Source organism: Carcharhinus amblyrhynchos, chromosome 4 (assembly GCF_965287045.1).
Source record: "Carcharhinus amblyrhynchos chromosome 4, sCarAmb.v2.hapA, whole genome shotgun sequence".
Lineage (NCBI taxonomy): Eukaryota > Metazoa > Chordata > Chondrichthyes > Carcharhiniformes > Carcharhinidae > Carcharhinus > Carcharhinus amblyrhynchos.
In genome coordinates, this window is record NC_137327.1 from 98,919,842 (window position 1) to 98,940,835 (window position 20,994).

Consider the following 20,994-nt stretch of genomic DNA (forward strand, 5'->3'; position numbering starts at 1 on the left):
CTCAGATCTTCATCCAGGAGAGATGGGCCTGACAGCAACCTCAATAAAGAGCCCACCATTTGGGGAATTTTTCCTAAGGTGGGAGATGTCCCAACTCATACTATCATAGAATCTGTACAGTGCAGGAGGTCATTCAGCCCATCAAGTCTGCACTGACTGTTACTCAGGCCTACCCCCCACACTATCCCTGTAGCCCTACACGCTTATCCCACTAATTCCCTAACTTACACATCGCAGGACATGAAAGGGAAATTTAGCATCATCAGTCCACCTAAGTTGCAAATTTTTGGACCATGGGACAACACCGGAGCATCTAGAGAAAACCCATGCAGACATGGGGAAAATGTGCAAACTTCACACAGTCACCCGAGGCTGGAATCAAACTCGAATCTTTGGTGTTGTGAGGCAGCAGTGCTATCCACTGTGGCACTGTACTGCCCTACCCACCTGGGAAACAAAGAGCAGGTCTTACTATTGCTTTAGACATTCATTGGTAAGACGAAAGCCACCGTCTTTTCAGTAGAAACTTTAACTTTAATAAGCTTCTACCTTTTCTAATAGCGCTTCCTGTGACATAATATTAATTGTCTTGGGATGCTTTATTTAAATACAGACATGACACACTTTGCTACAAGAGCAAGTAACATTACTTCTTAGTGGAAGGGACGGGAATGACATTTTGACTGAATAACTGTAACCACATATGAATTTTATGCTGAGATTTTACTGTGCAGTTGAACACATGATTTCCTTTAATTGCACTTCTGTGAGATGATTATGGATAACCCTTACTAACAATTTAGCAAGAGTTTATATAAACCTGTGCAACAAACAGCAAAGTCACTGAAATCTGTGAGAAATAATCACCTGATCAGTTTGTAGAAAATTATATAATTTACCTTAAACATGTCATCATTTTATTGTAACAGAAAAAATGAAAAGCCACTAAAATAGAAAAATAATTTTATTGTTTTACAAGTTCCATTTTACATCCAAGGAAGTCTTTTGATTGCATTATCATACAGAGCCCAAATTACAAACAGAACTATGGGCAGGTACAAAGTTCTTCCTCTATCTAACCCTTGTTTGCAAAGTTGCAAAGAAGAGGGAGCTATAAATGATAAGTCAATCTGAATTATTTTCAAGTCCCTAGGAAATAAAGGGACAAAAACCTTTTGTGTGTTTTGGTATATTCATACCTCCTCCTTCCTATCTCTACAGCAAACTAGTATACTTATAGCTCTCAGATAATTTTGAATGCAAGGCATTTGTAGCAATAATATCCACTAAAATATTATTATGCACTTCAGCAGTATATACCAAGGTAGTGGCACAACATGTAAACACTCACATTAATACTGTGCATGAAGATAGTCATTGCAGCAACATTATCTTCTTCGGCTATGGTTAAAATGTGCTTCTTGAACAGTGAACATCTCTTAGCAAATAATGCCACAATTACACTGTCAAAAATTAAATCTACGTGATCAAACATTATAGGAGTACTATTTCTGATATTTTAAAGAGCCAACATCCCACTCAAGTGTTTTCTTATTGAAAACCTTGGATGAAAATGCAAGATTCATATTACAAGACATCAGCAAGACTGGAGAAAGGTGAGATTAGTTAAATCGAGTAGAAACTTTTAGATAGCCCAAGCTTTGATTTAAAATGTCGCAGATTGTTGGAAGAAGGGATAATCTAAGCCAGTGTAAGGAAAGACACAATTTTGAGGTCCTGGAGTAGAACATTAAAAGTTATCACAAAGTCTTTCAATGTTAACACAGAGTATAGGGAGAGAGAGGGTATGTATCAGGAGTGTCTTTGGAGTGCAAAAGTAAAAAAAGAGCAATGTTGACATACGTGGAAATAAAATATAGAGAGATGAGCAAAGTTGTAAGAACCAATATGCAGGAGCTGGAATTTCCCACCATATTTTGGCAGAATATCAGGGGACAATCTGGAAAAGGATGACTTAACTATTTTTAGGCATTTACATAATTTTCCCAGAAATTCTGCCAAAGTTGTCGCTGCAGATTGAGAGAGTGCTACAAAAATTCAGAGTTCATGCCTTCAATTATACAAGTGGTTTATATAAAATTAGTAACGTGCTGAGTTACGAACACAGACTCAATCACTCTACCTCTGTTCTGCAAGAAAACAATTGATTAAGTTGTGGCAGTGTTGAACAGACACATTTAAACTGTACTGATTTTGTACCTGTTTTAGGTTACAATGACTGTGTGTAGTATTATAAGAGTTGCAAGCTATACAAGTACTGCCAACTAGTGGAATCTGACAAACTGATCATTTTATATGGGTTATTATACTTATCTCCAAATGTTCAAATAATAATATTTGACTTGGTTTGGATGGTAGAAGTGGTTTTAAGGTAGAGAAAAAAGGGCATACTTATAAATGAACAGATATTTTGCTAGACTGCATTTTTCATACTACTGATTATTTGACTCTGTTGTATTCATTCATACAATCTTCCTGTTGCATCAACATTGAACAACATAAGTAAATAAACTCCTTGCGTCTACTTACTATACACAAGAAAAGGTCCGATTATTTACACTGAAAAGACTGCTGCAGGTTAGAACGGTTTATATAATTCATTTGTCCTTGATCAGTTCATTGCAAATAATGACCTTTCCACCATTACAGGCTGTCTTGTGGACTTCCCTAGAAATTCCAGTGAGAAAGAACCTTAAATATTTAATTTGTTGGTTTGATTTTTTTCAATCTTAGCATAATAAAGATTAAACATTTTTAAATGTTTCCAAATGCATAACAACAAAGTGAATTCTAATATTTAATTCTAATGAGATTAGTACTTTTGAAATTTCAGTGCTCATGTTAACAGCTTCACAGGATATGATGTTTTGAGGTTATTGACATAATACTCTTGAATGTTAATTTATTTACAAATACAACATCTCAAGACATTTAACCCTTTTCACAGAAAAAGGTGATAAATAAGAATATTATTAAAGAGTCAGTTACCCACACTCCACTCCTCAAAAACTATTGACAGACTTGTCCAGTTAGAATTTGCTACAGTCATGGGAGCCCTGTTTATGATTGTCATAGCACGGCAGAGACTTCAAGGAACTCTTGCTATTGTTATCTGATCAATGGTAGAGCCCAGGATTATATTTTCTGAATATTGACAGAGAGTGTTCAGAAAATCTGGTCTTGTACTCTGTCTAATGAATCATACTGATACTAATGAATTGTCAAGACCTTATCCTCAATAGCTTGTAAATATTGAAGCTTCTCAAACCAACATTGATAAAACAAAAGAATCCAGAATCAAGTCACCCAGTTAGCTTTAAATTTCTTACTGGTTCTATTGTAAAGCTTTCTTAAGGCAAAAATCTGTGTTTGCTTTGAATTACATACTGATACCTTTAAAAAAAGACTATTTCCATAAGTTTATTTCCCTTAAAAATTTGTAACTCTAGTTGGAATTGTGTGCAATAGCAGCTACCTGATTGGTAGTTAGTGGTACACCAATCTGGATCTAATTTCATTCAACCCCAAATTCTACAACGGTTTGAGAAGGACCATAAATCAGAAAATCTTATAATTTCCTGTTGAGCAGCACAGAGTTTTTGCTTTGATAAGATGGTGTGAAAATTGAAATATTTGTGTCTGCTCCAAATAAGAAACTTATAGAATTAAAAGAGGAATTCTTCTATAGAGTGAACCCACGTCTAATAATGAAGAATAGATTTAAAAAAAATTAATACTCCCTTTCTGAAGGCAGTTAATGGGTCCAAAGTGAGCAGTACTGCTATATTGTAGAAGACATTGTGGTGATGACACAAAATTGTCTCACCAAAAACGCCCCTAGTTCTGGTAAACCAAATGTTGTAAGTAGTAAAGTCTTGCAAGGGACAAGAAAATTAATTTGTTGTGGATTTTTAAAACTGTTTCCAGCAAAATGAATTGCTGGGTTGGAAGATGTCCTTGATCTCTGGTCTTTCATTAAATCTCTCACTTCTGACACTTTGTCTCATAAATGTTTAATTACGATTGATTCCTTCTCGTTAACATTCAAAGATTAGCTTTTGGCAAAGAGTGGTTAATTTAGAAATCTTTTGAAAGGAAGCCCTGCTCTTTAAAATTGCAAATAACTTAATTTAAAAATAATCCAGTGTTCTAAGCAGTGTTACACTTAAAGCACTCTTAAGCTAATTACTCCCTGTATATCTCATTGGATATTCCCCCTTTAAAGACATAACCACTATCAAATTACTTGATGGTTTGTGGTGCCTTTAAGATATAATAAATAAAGTATTCATGAGTGATATTTCACTTGGAATCACTTTATCCATCTACAAAGCATCCTCATTTTTTTTTCTCAGTTCCTTACGATAGAGGATAGACGCTGCATTACACAGTCAGGCCAGTGATAGCGTGGAGAGTTTCAACTTGGGTTGCTGCACCAGGTGTTTAACGACTGGATGGTGATGCTGTTATCCTGTTTTCCACTGCACTAAGCATTGCATGGAATCTTGAACTGTCATTGGAGATCAGGACACTGGGACTGTCAAATTCAGCAATCTAATAAAGAAAGTAATTTTAACGTTAAAAATCTTTATTACTTGGTTTCACTTGCTGTCAGAAATCACTGCTCCTTATATTTGCAACTGAAAAGGGCAATTCTAATCCTTCTGCCACCCCACTGTAAGAAATAGAAAACTGTTTTTAATTATAGATGTTTCTTGATGCGTCATGTTAAGGTACATCTAGACAAATGGTGACAATCTTCCACTGTCTCACCCATCTGTCTTTCCTTCAAATGTGAGCCTTGGAACAAATATTGGATGGTCATTTGAATGTTAAGGGATTTCTTAGTTTTTAGGTCTTTCATTCTTTTTACTTTGGACATTTTTAGTTTCCATATATCAAAATTCTTGTGCCAGTAATTCTGAGATTAGACTGGTCCCACTCCAAAAAAAGCATCAACTTCTCACAAAAATGGGTTGCCAAACACATTATTTGCCCAGTAAATAAAGACAGCCTGAAATACCAGGAACATAATGGCCCTGATTTTTCCGTAACGACAGCAATAAGGCTACCTCCCCCCCACACCATTATTAAATTTGATAGCAAATTCTGGCATTTGCATATATGCAGGTAAATGTGAAAATCTAGAAGCTGTTGTCAGAGATACCCTGCTCTTTCAGAGAATAGAGAGTCCAAAGTCACTACCTGCTGGATGCTGATGCTCCTATATGCCTGTGACACTACATACTGTAGCCATATTAAGAAATTGGACAGGTTCTATATGAACACAAGAAATAGGAGCAGGAGTAGGCCATCTAGCCCTTCGAGCCTGCCCCGCCATTCAATAAGATCATGGCTGATCTGTCGTGGCTCAGTTCCACATTCCCACCCTCTCCCCATAACCCTTAATCCCCTCGCTCATCAAAAACTCATCAACCCGCGTCTTAAAAATATTTAGCGAGGCAGCCTCCACCACTTCAACGGGCAGAGAATTCCAGAGATTCACCACCCTTTGAGTGAAGAAGTTCCTTCTCAATTCCGTTCTAAACCACCCCCCCTTTTATCTTGAGGCTGTGCCCCCTAGTCCTACTGTCCTTTCTGAGCGGGAAGAGTCTCTCCACCTCTATCCTATCCATCCCATTCATCATCTTATACGTCTCAATGAGATCTCCCCTTATTCTTCTAAACTCTAACGAGTACAAGCCTAGTTTATTCAGCCTCTCCTCATAGCTCAACCCCCTCAACTCCGGTATCAGCCTAGTAAACCTCCTCTGCACTCCCTCCAAGGCCAAAATATCCTTGCGTAAGTGCGGCGACCAAAACTGCACACAGTACTCCAACTGCGGCCTCACCAATGCCCTATACAGCTGCAGCAAGATCTCCCTACTTTTATATTCGATCCCCCTCGCTATGAAGGCCAGCATCCCATTAGCTTTCCTGACCACCTGCTGCACCTGCAGGCTGGGTTTTTGAGACTCATGCACAAGGACCCCGAGGTCCGTCTGCACCGTCGCCTGCTGCAGTTTTTCGCCACGTAAGTAATAGTCCTTCCTACCATTATTCCTACCAAAGTGGACCACCTCGCACTTGCCAACATTAAATTCCATTTGCCAGTTCCTGGCCCATTCGCCCAGCCTATCTAGATCCTTCTGCAGACTCTCCAAACCCTCCGCGCAATTTGCCGTTCCACCAATCTTGGTGTCATCAGCAAATTTCGACACCCTACACTCGGTTCCCTCCTCCAGATCATCTATATAAATGGTAAATAGCTGAGGCCCCAGCACCGACCCCTGGGGCACTCCACTAGTCACCAACTGCCAATCCGAATAGCACCCATTAACCCCCACTCTCTGCCTCCTATTTGACAACCAATCCTCTATCCACGCTAACACCCTACCCCCAACTCCATGTCCCCTTACCTTCTGAAATAACCTCTTGTGAGGTACCTTGTCAAACGCCTTCTGAAAATCAAGAAAGACCACATCCACCGGCTCTCCTCTATCCACCGCCCTAGACACATCCTCATAGAACTCCAATAAGTTTGTCAGACACGACTTCCCCTTAATGAAACCGTGCTGCGTCTGCTCTATCAAGCAATTCCCCTCAAGATGCCTCGCTATTTCCTCCTTGATGACGGATTCTAATATTTTACCTACAACAGACGTTAAACTAACCGGCCTATAATTCCCTGCCTTTTGCCTGCCACCCTTTTTAAACAATGACGTAACATTAGCCGTTTTCCAATCTTCCAGCACTTCCCCAGAATCCAGCGACGTTTGGAAAATAACCACCAAGGCATCCACTATCACCTCTGCCATTTCTTTCAGAACCCTCGGATGCATTCCATCTGGTCCTGGTGACTTGTCCACAATCAGTCCCTCCAGTCTGTCGAGCACCGCCTCTCTAGTAACAATAATGTCATCGAGACCCTCCAGTCCTACCACCTTTCCATCGCTAACACCCGGCAAATTATTCACGTCCTCCTCCGTGAAGACCGAAACAAAAAAGTTATTCAAGACCTCAGCCATTTCCCCATCCCCTACCACTAAGTCCCCCCTCTCATCCTCTAAGGGCCCAACGTTCACCCTAGCCAGCCTCTTCCTTTTTATACGTTTATAAAAACTCTTGCTATCCTTTTTTATATTAAACGCATTGAAAAATCATGGGCATCAAAAGGGGGGATAAAGTGTCTAATGTCGAGGTACTTCCAAGTCTGGAACTGAAGCATTCATCAGCAGAGCCCAGCTTAGATGGAATGGACATATACCATGTAAGACTGATGATAAAATCCCTAAGGCGGTTGTGTATTCACAATTTGCACAGGTGGGCCAAGATTATGGGTCAAGGATTCTTTGGAAATAAATCTCAGGAAATGTGGTATATCTATCACAGAATGGGAGAAAATACATAAGAAAGAACATTATGGGAAGAAAGCTCAAGTAGTGGCATTGCTTCCATCGAAAACCAAGCAGTACAGGCAGCAAAGAAGAAAAGGCAAGCTAGAATGACTTTGGGCAGTACCAAAAAATACAGACAAAAAAAAAGGACAATTCATCCTTGTCAGCACTGTGGACAGCCGTGCAGGTCTGCAATCAGATTTCACAGCCACATTAGATCACACATCAGATGACTTTATGCATGCAAGAAATAGCCATCTTCGACAAAGACACTACTGAGAATGCATGGAATTTTGAATGTGTCATTGGAAAGCAGGAGACAAGGGCAGTCAAACTTGTACTCTGATAAATAATATAACATACTATAAATAAAATGCTGTTGCAGTCCGCATCAATAGGCTGAGCATTGAAATGACAGCAATGACATGTCCTTACTAAACTTAAGACTATAAAGTGTAGGAGCAAATGTAGACAATTCGGTCCATTGAGTCTATTCTGCCATTCAATGAGATTATGATTATCACAGCCTTGAATAAACCTAATGATCCATCCTCCCAAGCCCTCTCTGGTAAAGAATTCCACTGATTCACTACCTTCTGAAAGAAGAAGTATCTCTTTACCTCTGTGTTAAATTGGCAACTCCTTATTCTGAGATTATGCTCTCTGGGCCTAGACTGTCTCACAAGGGGAAACAACTTCTCAGCTCCTACCTTGTCAAGCTGCCTAAGAATCTGATATGTTTCAATAAAATTGCCCGTCATTCTTCCCAACTCCAATGAATAGGCCCAACCTACTCAACTGCTCCTAATAAGAAAATCCCACCATTACTGGAATCAACCTAGTGAACCTTCTCTGGACTGCCTCCAATGCTAGTATATCTTTCCTTAAATCAGGGGGCTTAAACTGTTCTCAGAGTTCTAGGTATTGTCCAACTAATGCATTGTGTAATTTTAGCATTACTTCTCTATTTTTATACTTTATTCCCTTTGAAATGAAGGCCAACATTCCATTTGCTTTCCCTATTACTTGCTGAGTTTGCATGCAACTTTTTGTGATTTATGCATGTGGACCCTCAAATCCCTCTGTGCTGCAACTTTCTGCTGTGATTCTCCATTTAAATAGTATTCAGCTCCTCTATTCTTCCTACCAAAGTGCATAACTTCACATTTTCCTACATTATATTCCAACGCTAAGTTTTTGCCCAATCATTTAACCTGCCTGTATCCCTCTGTAGACTCTCTGGGTGGCATTTTCCAGCCTCACTCATCCTAAAACTGGAAAATCCCGCCTGAGATCAACGGACCTTTGCATGATCCGTCCCTGCCCCTTACGATTCCCATAACAGGCGGAACAGGAAAACTCCCCCTTTTGTGTCATCCTTACCTCCTCACCTGTTTTTGTCATTAGTTCTGCACTAATATTGCCTGAAAAACTTTAGAGCTGTTCCTTTCAGAGGATAAATTAGGAATGACAATTACTTCTGAACAACCAATCTGGCCCTGAAATTTTAAATTCATAAATACAAAATCTCATGCTCTCAATATAAAATTATATTGGAGATTTTTTGGATTAATCTTTTTCAATGTATTTGCCTGCTGCTTATCTTTCCCAATTTTATTTAAATCCACTGTCTTTATTGTGATTTCCTGATACAATTCACATTTTTGTACATATCTGTATACCTAAGTGAGAATTTTTTAATTGTCTTGGTTGAAAAGGATTGTTACCTTTGCCCCATTCACATGGATCCTCTATAGAGGACATCATATTGAAACAGACAATCTCCACTGACAGGGCTTGCAAAAACTCTAGCCAAATGTCCGTGAGGTAAATGATGATTGCCAAACCTTAACCACTGACAGCAAAATTAGGGCCCTTATATTTTCCCATAATTGTTAAGCTTTACAAACTGCCTGTATTTAATAGAAAATAATAGTTGACAATTCTGCGCTAAATTAATCGCAAGCTATCTTCTTATGTATTGAAACCTTTTTCCTTTTCATTATGAACTACAGAGATTATCGAGCTTAACTAATATAGTTTCAAAGTCTGAGATTGATTGTTTCTGAACTTCCAAATTAAGACTTTTTATTTAAACAATGGCAAGTGAATAAATAGTCCAGCAACAGTTAGATAGGCTCTGTTGAATTTAAATAGCTGTGGACAAATATCACAGCATAATTCAGCTGAATTTTATCTTGGTTTCTCGCTGGAACACACTACCTGAAGATTACTGACTCATCTTTGAAACACTAGTATTGAGTTAAGTTGTGATATGGTGTCTATCTGTGAAGCTTATTTTAAGTTTTTGCATTGCAACTGAAGAAAAGGAGCGAACAGTAAACTAAATAAATGCCTTTCATTTGTCATGGATCATTATAATCACTTCATTCTATCTACATAACCAATGTCCATCTTTGCACTTTCAAAAAGGATTAATTTTATTCACAGCAGGCACATTGGATGTGTTTTACCTGTCACACGAAAACTGGGGGCAATAGTAGTAGGAAATAGAATTTCAAAATTAACAATTTTTCAGTCTTGAACAAGTAATCCAGTGGCAAATGTTAACCCTGACCAGCAAAAATACCTTACCTTGCCTTGGTCCAGTACCATGATCCTGTCGCAGTTCAGCACTGTGTGAAGCCGATGAGCTACAATCAACATTGTACAGTCAGAGAAAGCCTCCTGAATGGTTTTGTGAATTAACATGTCGGTATCGGAATCAATGGCAGCTGTGGCTTCATCCAGCAATAAAATCTACATTGAAAGAAAATGGTTCGAAGTTACAACACTGAACTGGAAGGTACCATTTGGTGGAATGCAAAACATGTGATCATATGAAAACAAAGGACTTGCAACTTAAATTCATTGTGACCCCAATTTGAATCTCTTCACCCACTATCTGTCAAACAATTTCCTGGGTATGCCCAATAAAGAATAACGTTCTTGGGAACCTTTTGAGGCTCAAATTCTTCACTGACACCCTCCTATAACCCTTCCCTCAAATAGAAACAAATAACATGTAGTAGATCATGGTGACCGGAAGGCACATTCCCCATAACCATCTACCTCCTACCTATGGTTGTGTGAGCTGCACTCAGAAATTTATCATCTTGCTCACTTTGCATTGTAACAAATCTTTGCTAACTGCATGAGCCAGTAACATGTTTCATAGATTGAAGACTCTGAAAAGAAGTACTACCTGACATCTAAAATAGTTCTGTGCTTACGTAACCTATAAATGTCTCCTAATCCATCTGTTATAACTGGCCAGTTTAGATGACGGTAAAAAGTCTGACAACACCAGGTTTTAGTCCAACCGATTTATTTGATAGTAAACTCACAAGCTTTCGAGGGGATTCCCTCTTCGTCAGGTGAATGGAGAGTTCTGGCCTCGGACCAGAGGTCCATTCACCTGACGAAGAGGGAATCCCCTCGAAAGCTTGTGAGTTTACTATCAAATAAATCAGTTGGACTAAAACCTGATGTTGTCAGACTTTTACTGTGTTTACCCCAGTCCAACGCCGGCATATCCACATCAGTTTAGATGAACCAAACTAATCCTTTCATTATTTTAAGGACGTTAATTATATCTTCTAAAAATCATCACTTTTCATCAGAGCAAGAAACCCAAAGTCTTCAAGCCAATCATATAAATTAGAAGTCTTTAAACTAAGTTTCAGACTAGTGCCTATTCAAGGCTTCTACATTATCTACCATCTGAAGGAACCAAATTAGTACATATTTTTCTAAATGAATTCTAGCCAGGGTCTTATAAAAAGAGAGTATAATATTTTATTTTTGATTGATCTGTCCTAACAGTACTTGTCAACACTCCTTTGGCTTTGCAGTAGCTTTACTGCATTGGTCTTGGACACTCAGAGATTTATGTACTATTAAGCACATGAATTTGGCATTGTTGAAACGGCACAGGAATTTGGCAGTGTTGAAAGGTACATATGTAAATACAAGTGGGGCTGTTCTCCCAGCCCTCTGCACTGCTCTGGCATCGCAACAGTCCAGGAGACATCAACAGAGGCCATTTAGCGGGCTCCCTGCTGGATACCCAGGCCTCTGTGCATCTCTGGCTCCAGAACATCATCCGCTCTGTGCTGGAAATCGATGCCGAGCTTATTTAAATATTTAAAGCAGCATTTACATTTCAGTGGGCCTGGGATTGAAGTCTCTGGGCCTACTAACATCCTGCCCTCACACCAGGAGTGGTTCACTCCAGTGGGATTTACTCCTGCTCCCCACTAATGGGGAATAGGAGGCGCGACACTGCTGGAGGGAACAGAAGTCATGGAGGCTTCCCCAGGAGGTTGGAGTATGGGGGGGAGCCCCTGGACTGTGCCAGCGTGGCTCCCAGCACTGCCCAAGAGGCAAACTGGCGATGCCCAAGAGACACCTTAGCACTGTCCACCAGGCATCAGGGCCTCAGGGGGGTGGGGGGGCGGAAATAAGTTGGGGTGGGGGGTCCCACTGCCACTGTATCAATGGATGGCAGGTCGAAGGAGGGAGGACGGTGATCCAGCCTGCCACAGAGGTCAGGGCTTCCAGGATTGCTGGGGATTGAGGGGGGACATCAGGGCTTGCCTGGAGGGGTCCGGGAAACCAGCGATTGAGGGGTAGGGATGGTCCAAGAGGCAGAGACGTGAGCTCACAGGGCTAGCCAGCGATCGAGCTGGCCAGCAATCAACAGGCCGGCAGTGTGAGGCACTGCGCATGCGCTGATCTGTCAGCAGGCCACTGTGCATGCACCAATCTATATATGCAGTGGCCCGCTCAGCACTACGCCGCCATCCTTTCCAGTGGGAATAGGCCTTGCCCGCTGGTTTTCCGAGTGAATCTCGCCAGGGCACTCTGCATGCCAAGTGTGTGGGAGGTTCATTCTGAAAAAAAATCAGTGGAGTTACTCCAGTTTTCATGCAAATTCGGTACTTAAAATTTTTTTGGGAGAATTGCTCCCAGGGAGTATATCAAATAAATATATATGAATTGGTCATTTAAAAGCTTCAATAGATCCAAGGGTGAGCAGGCTGTCCAATGTCTCCCCCAACCCTGTAGAATTTAAGTGGGTGGACAGCAAAAAGGCTACCCGTTGGATTTTATGTGGACCCCACATTCCAGCCAACTCAAGGCAGAAAACATACTGTCTACTCTTCCAGTGGAATTCCTATAATTTATTTCACAATTCTACTATCATTACTCCTAATCTTACATTTAACACATCCCCATTATTTGAATCCTTCAATCCTGTATTTTCAAGACTGCACTTCTCCAAAAACATAAGTAACAAGAATTAAGAAAAATATTTAATTAAATTCCTGATACAGAATCACTTTATACTTTAGCACCTGAAATATCTCAACAAAACCTCTGGATTTTAAGCCTGTACCTTGTGAACACTTCAAAATGACTGGCCAGTCTTCACTCGGGTCAATACTTTCTTTGAGCTGTGAAAACTGTTAAAGGTTACCTTTGAAATTATTACCTTGCTGTGTTGAAGCAGGGCCCGAGCTACACATAATAACTGCCTCTCTCCCACAGAAAAGTTCTCTCCATTTTCCATGACTTCAAAGTCAAGTTTCTCATTCAGTTGCGCTATCTGTAAATCCATGCATTCAAAATATTATTAGTAAAGTAAATTCAATAATTCCAGACTTTCAAAAAAGGTAAACCAACTTTCCTTCTCACTACAAATATTCAAATAATGTCTTGCGTTCATCAATTTAGAGATGATAATTCTGAAGAATGGACCATGCTTCCATTTTTAAAAACTCACAAGATGTGGGTGCACTGACTAGGCCAGCATTTATTGCCCCTCCCTAGTTTCCCTTAGTCACTGATTGATGTACTAAATATTTCCAGGTCAGAAGTACGCAAGTTAAATGCACCTCACCCTCTCCCCCACCCAACCCCGACCTCCTGAAGGGGCTTCAATAGCCTCCGGTTTTACCGGCGAGGTCACCACAACAGATCCCTGTTGATGGTAACCATATGTGATTTTTGCCGGAGAGGACATTCACCACTAAGGCAAATGAGCCCAGACGATTCCATTCTAGGCTCACCAATAATATTTAAATCAACATTTAAATAGATTTACATATTGAGATCAGCCTCACACCCTTTTCAGGTAAGATTGCAATCGGTGAGAAATCAGACCCAAAGCCGATTTTTCACCACTTTCTCGTGATCTTACTTGACCGGTAAGTCAAAATGGTGAGATCATGTCCACCCCCCACTTATATTTTTTGCACACTCATTTCACTGTCACTTTTAAACTCTGGTCCAAAAGTTACATACACACTGGGAATGTTTTTGCAAGCATCTTGATTTTGGAGAAATTTCACAGAGGCAGGGGTGGTTGAGCAGGGCAAAGAAAATAAACCTCATTCCCCAATTTTCAGTGTTTCAAATTCAGGAAGTTCTGGGTCAACTTTAATTGGAAGTGTTTTGATTTTAATTTTAGAAAAATAACTTACGAGACTTTAATGACAGAAAGAATAATAACAGTTGAATGGACTATTTCACTTTCCATCCTAATACCACCATCAAAGCAATGAGTAATTAACAGAGAAAGTTTGTTCAATAAGGCTTTGCAACAAGAACAAGGATTTACCACTTTGATTCATGGTTTCTGAGTCCAGTACTAAGGTGGGTAAACTGCACTCATTGTGTAAGAGGGAGATTACTATGGCTCTCTTTGCATTTAAAGTAATATCTGTTCCATATCCTGCATTTATCTGATCACTAAGTGAATGCTACATGACTGAGTGACTATACGGCCAAGATGAAGTAGCTCTGGAGATAGAACATAGAACACTACAGCACAAACAGGCCCTTCGGCCCACAAGTTGCGCTGATCATATCCATACCTACCAGGCCTATCTAAAACTCTCAATCCCATTAAATCCCATGTACTCATCCAGAAGTCTCTTAAAAGACCCCAACGAGTTCGCCTCTACCACCACCGACAGCAGCCAATTCCACTCACTCACCACCCTCTGAGTGAAAAACTTACCCTGACATCTTCTCTGTACCTGCTCCCCAGCACCTTAAACCTGTAAAGATCTGATACAAAACTTTAGATTATGATCTTTCTCCTTCATATTAAACTCCTTTTAAAAAATACCACTTACATTTATTGCCTCAATCCAATTTCCTTGGATCTCATGGGCCTTCCCTATCACTCTCCCATGTGGGGTCTTGTCAAAAGCCTTGCTGAAGTCCAAGAAGACAATGTGAAATGCACTGTACTAATCCACACACCTGGTCACCTCTTTGAAAAATTCAATCAAGTTCGTCAGACATAACCTCCCTTAACAAAACCATGCTGACTGTTCTTGATTAACTTCCAAATGCAAGTTAATTCTGTTGCTTAGAACTGCTTCGAATAGTTTCCCCACCACTGAGGTTAGACCGACTGGCCTATACTTTCCTGGTTCATCCCTTCCTCCATTCTTGGATAACTGTTTCATGTATTTTGCACTTGAGGTTTTTTTGGTGTTGGCTCTGGTGTTATTAAAGGGTGAAGTTAGTTCAAAGGGAAACAATAATTTGCACTGATCTGTTTGTACTTTGTTCATTCAGATAAAGCCTATTATTTGACAATTCATCAGGGGCTCTTGCTTTGAACCTTAGCACTAGCTCCCGTCTGCAGGATACGTGCACCCTCCCAGAGACTGCTCCACACCTCCAACCCAGTTACATGGGGAAGAAGTTTTTAATCTACCCCCTCCCTTTCTCATCCCCAACTATTTCTCCTTCTCACTTCCACCCTTCCTTCTCTTTCCATTCCTGACCCTTCCCTCAAAATCCTTACCACAAAACTAAGCAGGAGTATGGATAGTGAAGAGAATGTAAGAAGGCTTCAAGGTGGCTTAGACAAGTTGGGTGAGTGGGTAAAAACATGGCAGATGCAGTATAATCTGGGTAAGTGTGAAGTTATCCACCTCGGTAAGAAAAACAGAACGGCAGATTATTATTTAGATGGTGATAGATTGGGGAATGTTAATGTGAAAAGAGACCTAGATGTTCTTATCAGTCACTGAAAGCAGGCATGCAGGTGCTACAAACAGTTAGGAAGGCAAATGGTATGTACCTTTCATTGCAAAATGATTTGAGTACAGGAACAAGGGCAGTAGCTGTATAGGGCCTTGGTAAGACCACACCTGGAGTATTGTGTACAGTTCTGTCCACTTACCTGGGTGGCACAATGGCACAATTTGCACTGCTGCCTCACAATGCCAGGGACCCGGGTTCGATTCCCGGAACGGGTCACTGTCCATGCGGAATCTGTACGTTCTCCCTGTGTCTGCATGTGTTTCCTCGGGGTGCTCCAGTTTCCTCCCACAGTCTGAAAGACGTGCTGGTTAGGTGCATTGGTCATGCTAAATTCTCCCTCAGCGTACCCGAACAGGAGCTGAAATGTGGTGACTAGGGGATTTTCACAGTAACTTCATTGCAGTGTTAATGTAAGCCCACTTCTGATAATAATAAACAAGCTTAACTTAAGAAACGATATACTTGCCATAAAGGGGGTGCAGCAAAGGTGCACTAGACTGATTACTTGGATGGCGGGATTATCGTATGAGGAGAAATTGGGTCAACAAGGCTGCATTCATTGGCGTTCAGAAGAATGTGAGGAGATCTAATTGAAACATAAAACTCTGACAAGACTGGACACTGGGACAATGTTCTCCCTAGGTGGGAGGGCCTGCAACTAGGAGTCACAGTCTCAGGATACAGTTAGAGCATTTAGAACTGAATTAAGGAGGGATTTCTTCGCTCAAACGGTGGTGAATTCCCTAGCACAAAAGGCAATGGTTGCCAAATCACTGAATATATTTAAAAAGTAAATAGATTTTTCAACATTAAAAACACCAAGGAGTATGGGGAGACAGCGGGATCTGGTGCTGAGATAGAATATCGGGCATGATCATGTTGAATGGCCTAGCAGATTAAGGGGCCAAATAGCCTTCTCCAGCTCCTACCTTCTATATTTCTATGCTGCAGCAAGATGTGCTCTTCTGGAGTTGGGAGCGTTACAGAAAAGTGCATACTGCTACCCTAAGGGAACCCAGCCAAACAGTGGAACTGAATGGGAAATCTAACTAATCAATGGAATGGAATACCTGCTATTCAAATAAATAAAGCAGGCAAAGTGCAGCTTATCGAATGTGTACATTAAATTTTAAAACTTGTATTTCCATAGGAGTTAAATCACAACAGTGTCAAGGTCATTCAAGTTTCTTGACTATAAAACCCAGACAAAATATGCCTTCAAATGTCCCAGTTGCCAGTTTGCTTGAGATAATAAATATAGCTTGCTACAAAGTGCTACATGCTGAGACTTACCATAAGTAACTTCTCACCATCATTAAAATTTTCCCGACAGTTTCAGTACAGAGCACTGCTCTCTCTAACTTATGCTTATTGTGCATAGCTGGCTAGTTGCACTGCAAGGTTGTTTAAGGTTGACATATAGTTGCACATGCATATATCTTAGTTCTCGCCGACCGATTTGTTCCCATTCCAGATTGTTGCATTGTTAATACTATAAAGTATTTAAAAAAAAACCCCTTTGAAGTATTTTGGGAAATCTTTCTATACTAAAACTGCTCCACAAATACAGTACAAACACTTGTTTAGTGCATTGTATTTCTTGGTTCCAACGTTTTGTCGTATGTTGTATGCATTGCATGTGTCTGTAGGTGACAAGGCAGTTTTCCAATAATACATAGTTATGAGTTATGCCATTAGAAGATATTGTGGCCTCTTAAATATTATAGACAAGTAAGATCTAATAGAGACACACAATGCAAACAAAATGTTACTGGGACTTACATTTTCTTTCATGTGAGCTCTTTCCAGTGCATCCCAAATTTGAGCATCACTGTACTGATTGTAGGGATCAAGGTTTGACCTGAAAATAAACACAAACATAAAAATCTCCACAATGTGTATTCATGGCTAATCTAGATGCGGTGCTGCCTTAGAGTCTAGGCTTCAGCCAATGGAAGATTTTTTTTGACATATGGAATGATTTACACTTGTGATTTGTGCCATAATTGGTTGTGTCTTTAGTTAAAACAGATGCATACCTGACTGTCCCAACAAAGAGCACAGGTTCCTGAGGAATAATGGATAGCTTCTTTCGCAGGTCATCTAATCCAATATCACTAATCTTCACACCATCTATTGTAATAGAACCACTGCAAATTTCTACCAGTCTGAACAATGTCACTCCCAGGGATGATTTTCCTGTGCATGCAACATGATACACAAAATAAATTGATACTTAGTTTGTAATCATCTTCTTCCGTCAAGTTGCTTTTCAACTATCACACAATCCACTCCAGTTAAAAGTGGGATGGAGCAATATCTGTAATGGAAGGTCTGAGAACATCAATTTCCTTCTCTCTTCCCACATGGTAGAATGATTCTTCCATTGGATGGTGTTTTGTGTAGAAACAGCACTGGTTCTTAATAGTATGACCTGGTTAGGAATAATGTTGTGAAGCAGTAGAGCTGTTTCCCCAAATGCTTCAGTTATTAAAGGTGCTTCTTAAACCAATTAGTAAGTTAAAAAACAACTTTTAATTGGCATCACAACAATAAAGTTCTCTCGTGTCATACACGACGGGATTATTTCTGTTCTATACCAATTCCTATTGACAAGTGTCAGGAATGCAAGAGCAAAACTGCATATTTAACAACAGTTATGATGTTGGAGGAACGTGGTTTATCAACTTCACACTAAATATGCTTACATACAACTGCGATAATAACTGCAATTTAATCTTGTAGTTAACACTTGAAATCTGTAGTCAGGATTTTTAACTGCAAATTGTGCAAATCTGGAGAAGTCCTTTATTTGAACTCAATAATTAAAGATTTCATATCATGATCCTGCATTAACTAACAGAATGATGTTGCTTGCAGTTCCTCTTAATTCAAAATTGCTTAATTCAAGTGATTACAGCTGAGAAAGATAAGTTTTACCTTGGTGAGAGAGACAAACTTTAACTTTGTGCACTAAATGTATACATCCTTAGTTTATTCACATTGCTTCATTCGAATAACGAAATAATTCAAGTTTTTGAACAGAAAGGTTTGAATTGACAAGTGTAAACTGTATATTGGTGTCATGGGTTGGCATGAGACAATATAAGCAACATGACTGAGATCCATCACATTGCATTATCAGTGGAGCAGTAACATAAATTTTACATGCAAAGCTACATGAATATGAAATGTATATACAATGAGTATCTAAAACGAGTAGTTACGTGCGACTTCCTATTCAGAAGATTAATAATTTGGATGGAATAATTTGGAATGGGCTTTCTTGGCTAACATCCATTATGTAAATTTTTTTTCAGGATTCCACTATCATGTTGCAAACAAAGTATTTAATTGGGAACATTAAAATATTTTACCTTCGATAGCTTAATCATGGATACAATTTTGACATTATCTCATATAAATAACAGCATTTGAAAATGCCTGGCAACTTCTTTAAGTAATTTCAATATTCTTCAAAATAAATCATAGCTACTAGAAAAGAATATATATACCTGATCCTGTTCTTCCTACAATTCCAATCTTTTCCCTAGGTTTGATGGTAAATGTAACTTTCTTAAGCACAACTGGTAAATTATCACGGTAACACATTTCCACTTCATCAAACTCAATCCTTCCTTCCTGAGGCCAATCAGGGGGAGGTGCTGTCTCTGGAATATGTGATGGTGCTTCTGATTCCAAATTCTGAATGTGATATAGAGTATAAAAGATAATAATATTAAATTGTAAAAGTAACATGGCAGCAAAATGATAAAAAGCTTTGCTCACAAAATATAGTGGGACAGCTGTCTTAAGTAGAACAATCTTTACTAAGGTGTAATTTCTTTCCCATGATATCATGAATTAGGAGGAGCTATATTCAAAAATGCCTCTGATGAGCAGCTTATGGATACAATACAGAGAACAAAGCAAGACAAGGTCATCAACCTGAAACATAATTCTACTTTGTTCTCCAAAGTTGCTAGCTGACCTGCCAAATATTTCTAGAGTTTTCTATTTTTATTTAAGACAAGGAAGCACTGCACAATCAGATAAATTATCTTTCAAGATTGTGTCACACTCGGTAGAAAATAATTCAACATTGAGTTAATCAATTAATGAATCACTTCTTTTAGACTTATGAGTGGGTTGTGTAGATTATTCTGGGTGCAAGAAAACCTCAAGATTAGTTGATGAGGTAAAGTACATAGGAACTATAGTTATGAATTGACAACTACAAAATACTACTAACAAATAAACAGTTTAAGAGACAAACAACATTGAAATGAATAATGATTAAAAGATACTATTAGTACTCGATCAAGGGCCAAAAATCAATGGCCTTTGCACATAGCTATAATTCTGCCAGAAGAGGATCGAGAGGCGTAGATATTAGAACAGGATCTGACATTCTCGGTTTTAGCCTTGACTTGGGAAATTCAACATACCTCATAAGTGGTACCGCCTCCAAGAGTCACCGACTAGTCCTATGGCCCTGAACTCATTAAGACTTGGCAATCATGAGCAGCAGTGTGTCTGCTGAGTCTAGGTTTGCCAGAATCTCAAATTAATTTTGTGGTGTCCACGAAGCAGTCCAAGTATAGAATGTGGCTTAGACCCCTGAGGAGGAAATAAGCTTTCTCTTTGGTCCCATTACAACGAGGTCTAACAGTGGTTTCCTGGGGCAATCTAGGACATCTCCACTGCACTCCTTAATAACCCAGACTGAGGAGTCTCACCTCAAGTTATGGCTTGTGGGAGCAAGATGAGCACCTTAGATGTACTACAATATATAGGTGCCATCACTGACATACAAATAAATGACATTCCTCAATCTCATAAATTTTGGCAGGGCTAGCATTTGGGTGTGACAGGATATCCTGGCACTAATGTCAAAACACTGCCTTCTCCATAGATTTTCATCCACTATTTGTTTTATTTAATCAATAAATTCTGTAACGAAATAGTAGTTTTGATCTGTTGCATCAAACAAATGTACTTTTAGAAATCTCAGCCACGTGTTCCATAGGTTTAGTTGATTCTGTGTTTCCAAAGATAATGAAGTGGGTCCCAGCTGAGCAAAATACTATGTGGAAAACCCAGATAGAAAGTTCAAGATAGTGTGTATGAAGACCTAAATGAAAAAGTAACATGAGGCAAACAGCTGCAACAACTGCAAGCATGATGGCATATCCTGTAGTGTCTATGACCAACCTAGTAACAAAAAATGAATGACTACCTCATTATGACAGGATTAATAGCTTTTAATGAAGCTCTTTCATCCAGGTTTTCTGCACACTGTCCCACATCATAGATCCACACAGGTTTGATAGTACAGATATGGAACAGATCTAAGCAGCATGTACTTGGTGAGAATATAGCAACTTGACTTTGAAATTTAACATTGTGGAACAAGTTACTATTTAAATACTTCATATCCAAGTATTTATCTAAAATAAGTATTTACATTTTAAGTAAGGTTTACATATAAAGTTTAATGTGTAAA

The 20,994-nt window shown here is 39.4% G+C and overlaps 1 protein-coding gene across 7 annotated transcripts in view; it reads right to left on the reverse strand.

The window, feature by feature from the left end:
* Window positions 1–517: 517 nt before the first annotated feature.
* The window catches only part of LOC145342242 (ATP-binding cassette sub-family C member 5-like), a 188,064-nt gene continuing 167,587 nt past the window's right edge, over window positions 518–20,994 (reverse strand). For all 7 annotated transcript variants that reach the window (XM_080187638.1, XM_080187637.1, XM_080187636.1 and 4 more), the window contains 6 exons: window positions 19,004–19,193; window positions 17,528–17,687; window positions 17,271–17,349; window positions 12,916–13,029; window positions 10,014–10,178; window positions 518–4,575 (listed from right to left, as the gene is read on the reverse strand). In XM_080187638.1, the coding sequence (XP_080043764.1) occupies window positions 4,465–4,575; window positions 10,014–10,178; window positions 12,916–13,029; window positions 17,271–17,349; window positions 17,528–17,687; window positions 19,004–19,193 (819 nt within the window). In that variant the 3' untranslated portion in view covers window positions 518–4,464. The remainder of the gene's footprint in view (window positions 4,576–10,013; window positions 10,179–12,915; window positions 13,030–17,270; window positions 17,350–17,527; window positions 17,688–19,003; window positions 19,194–20,994) is intronic.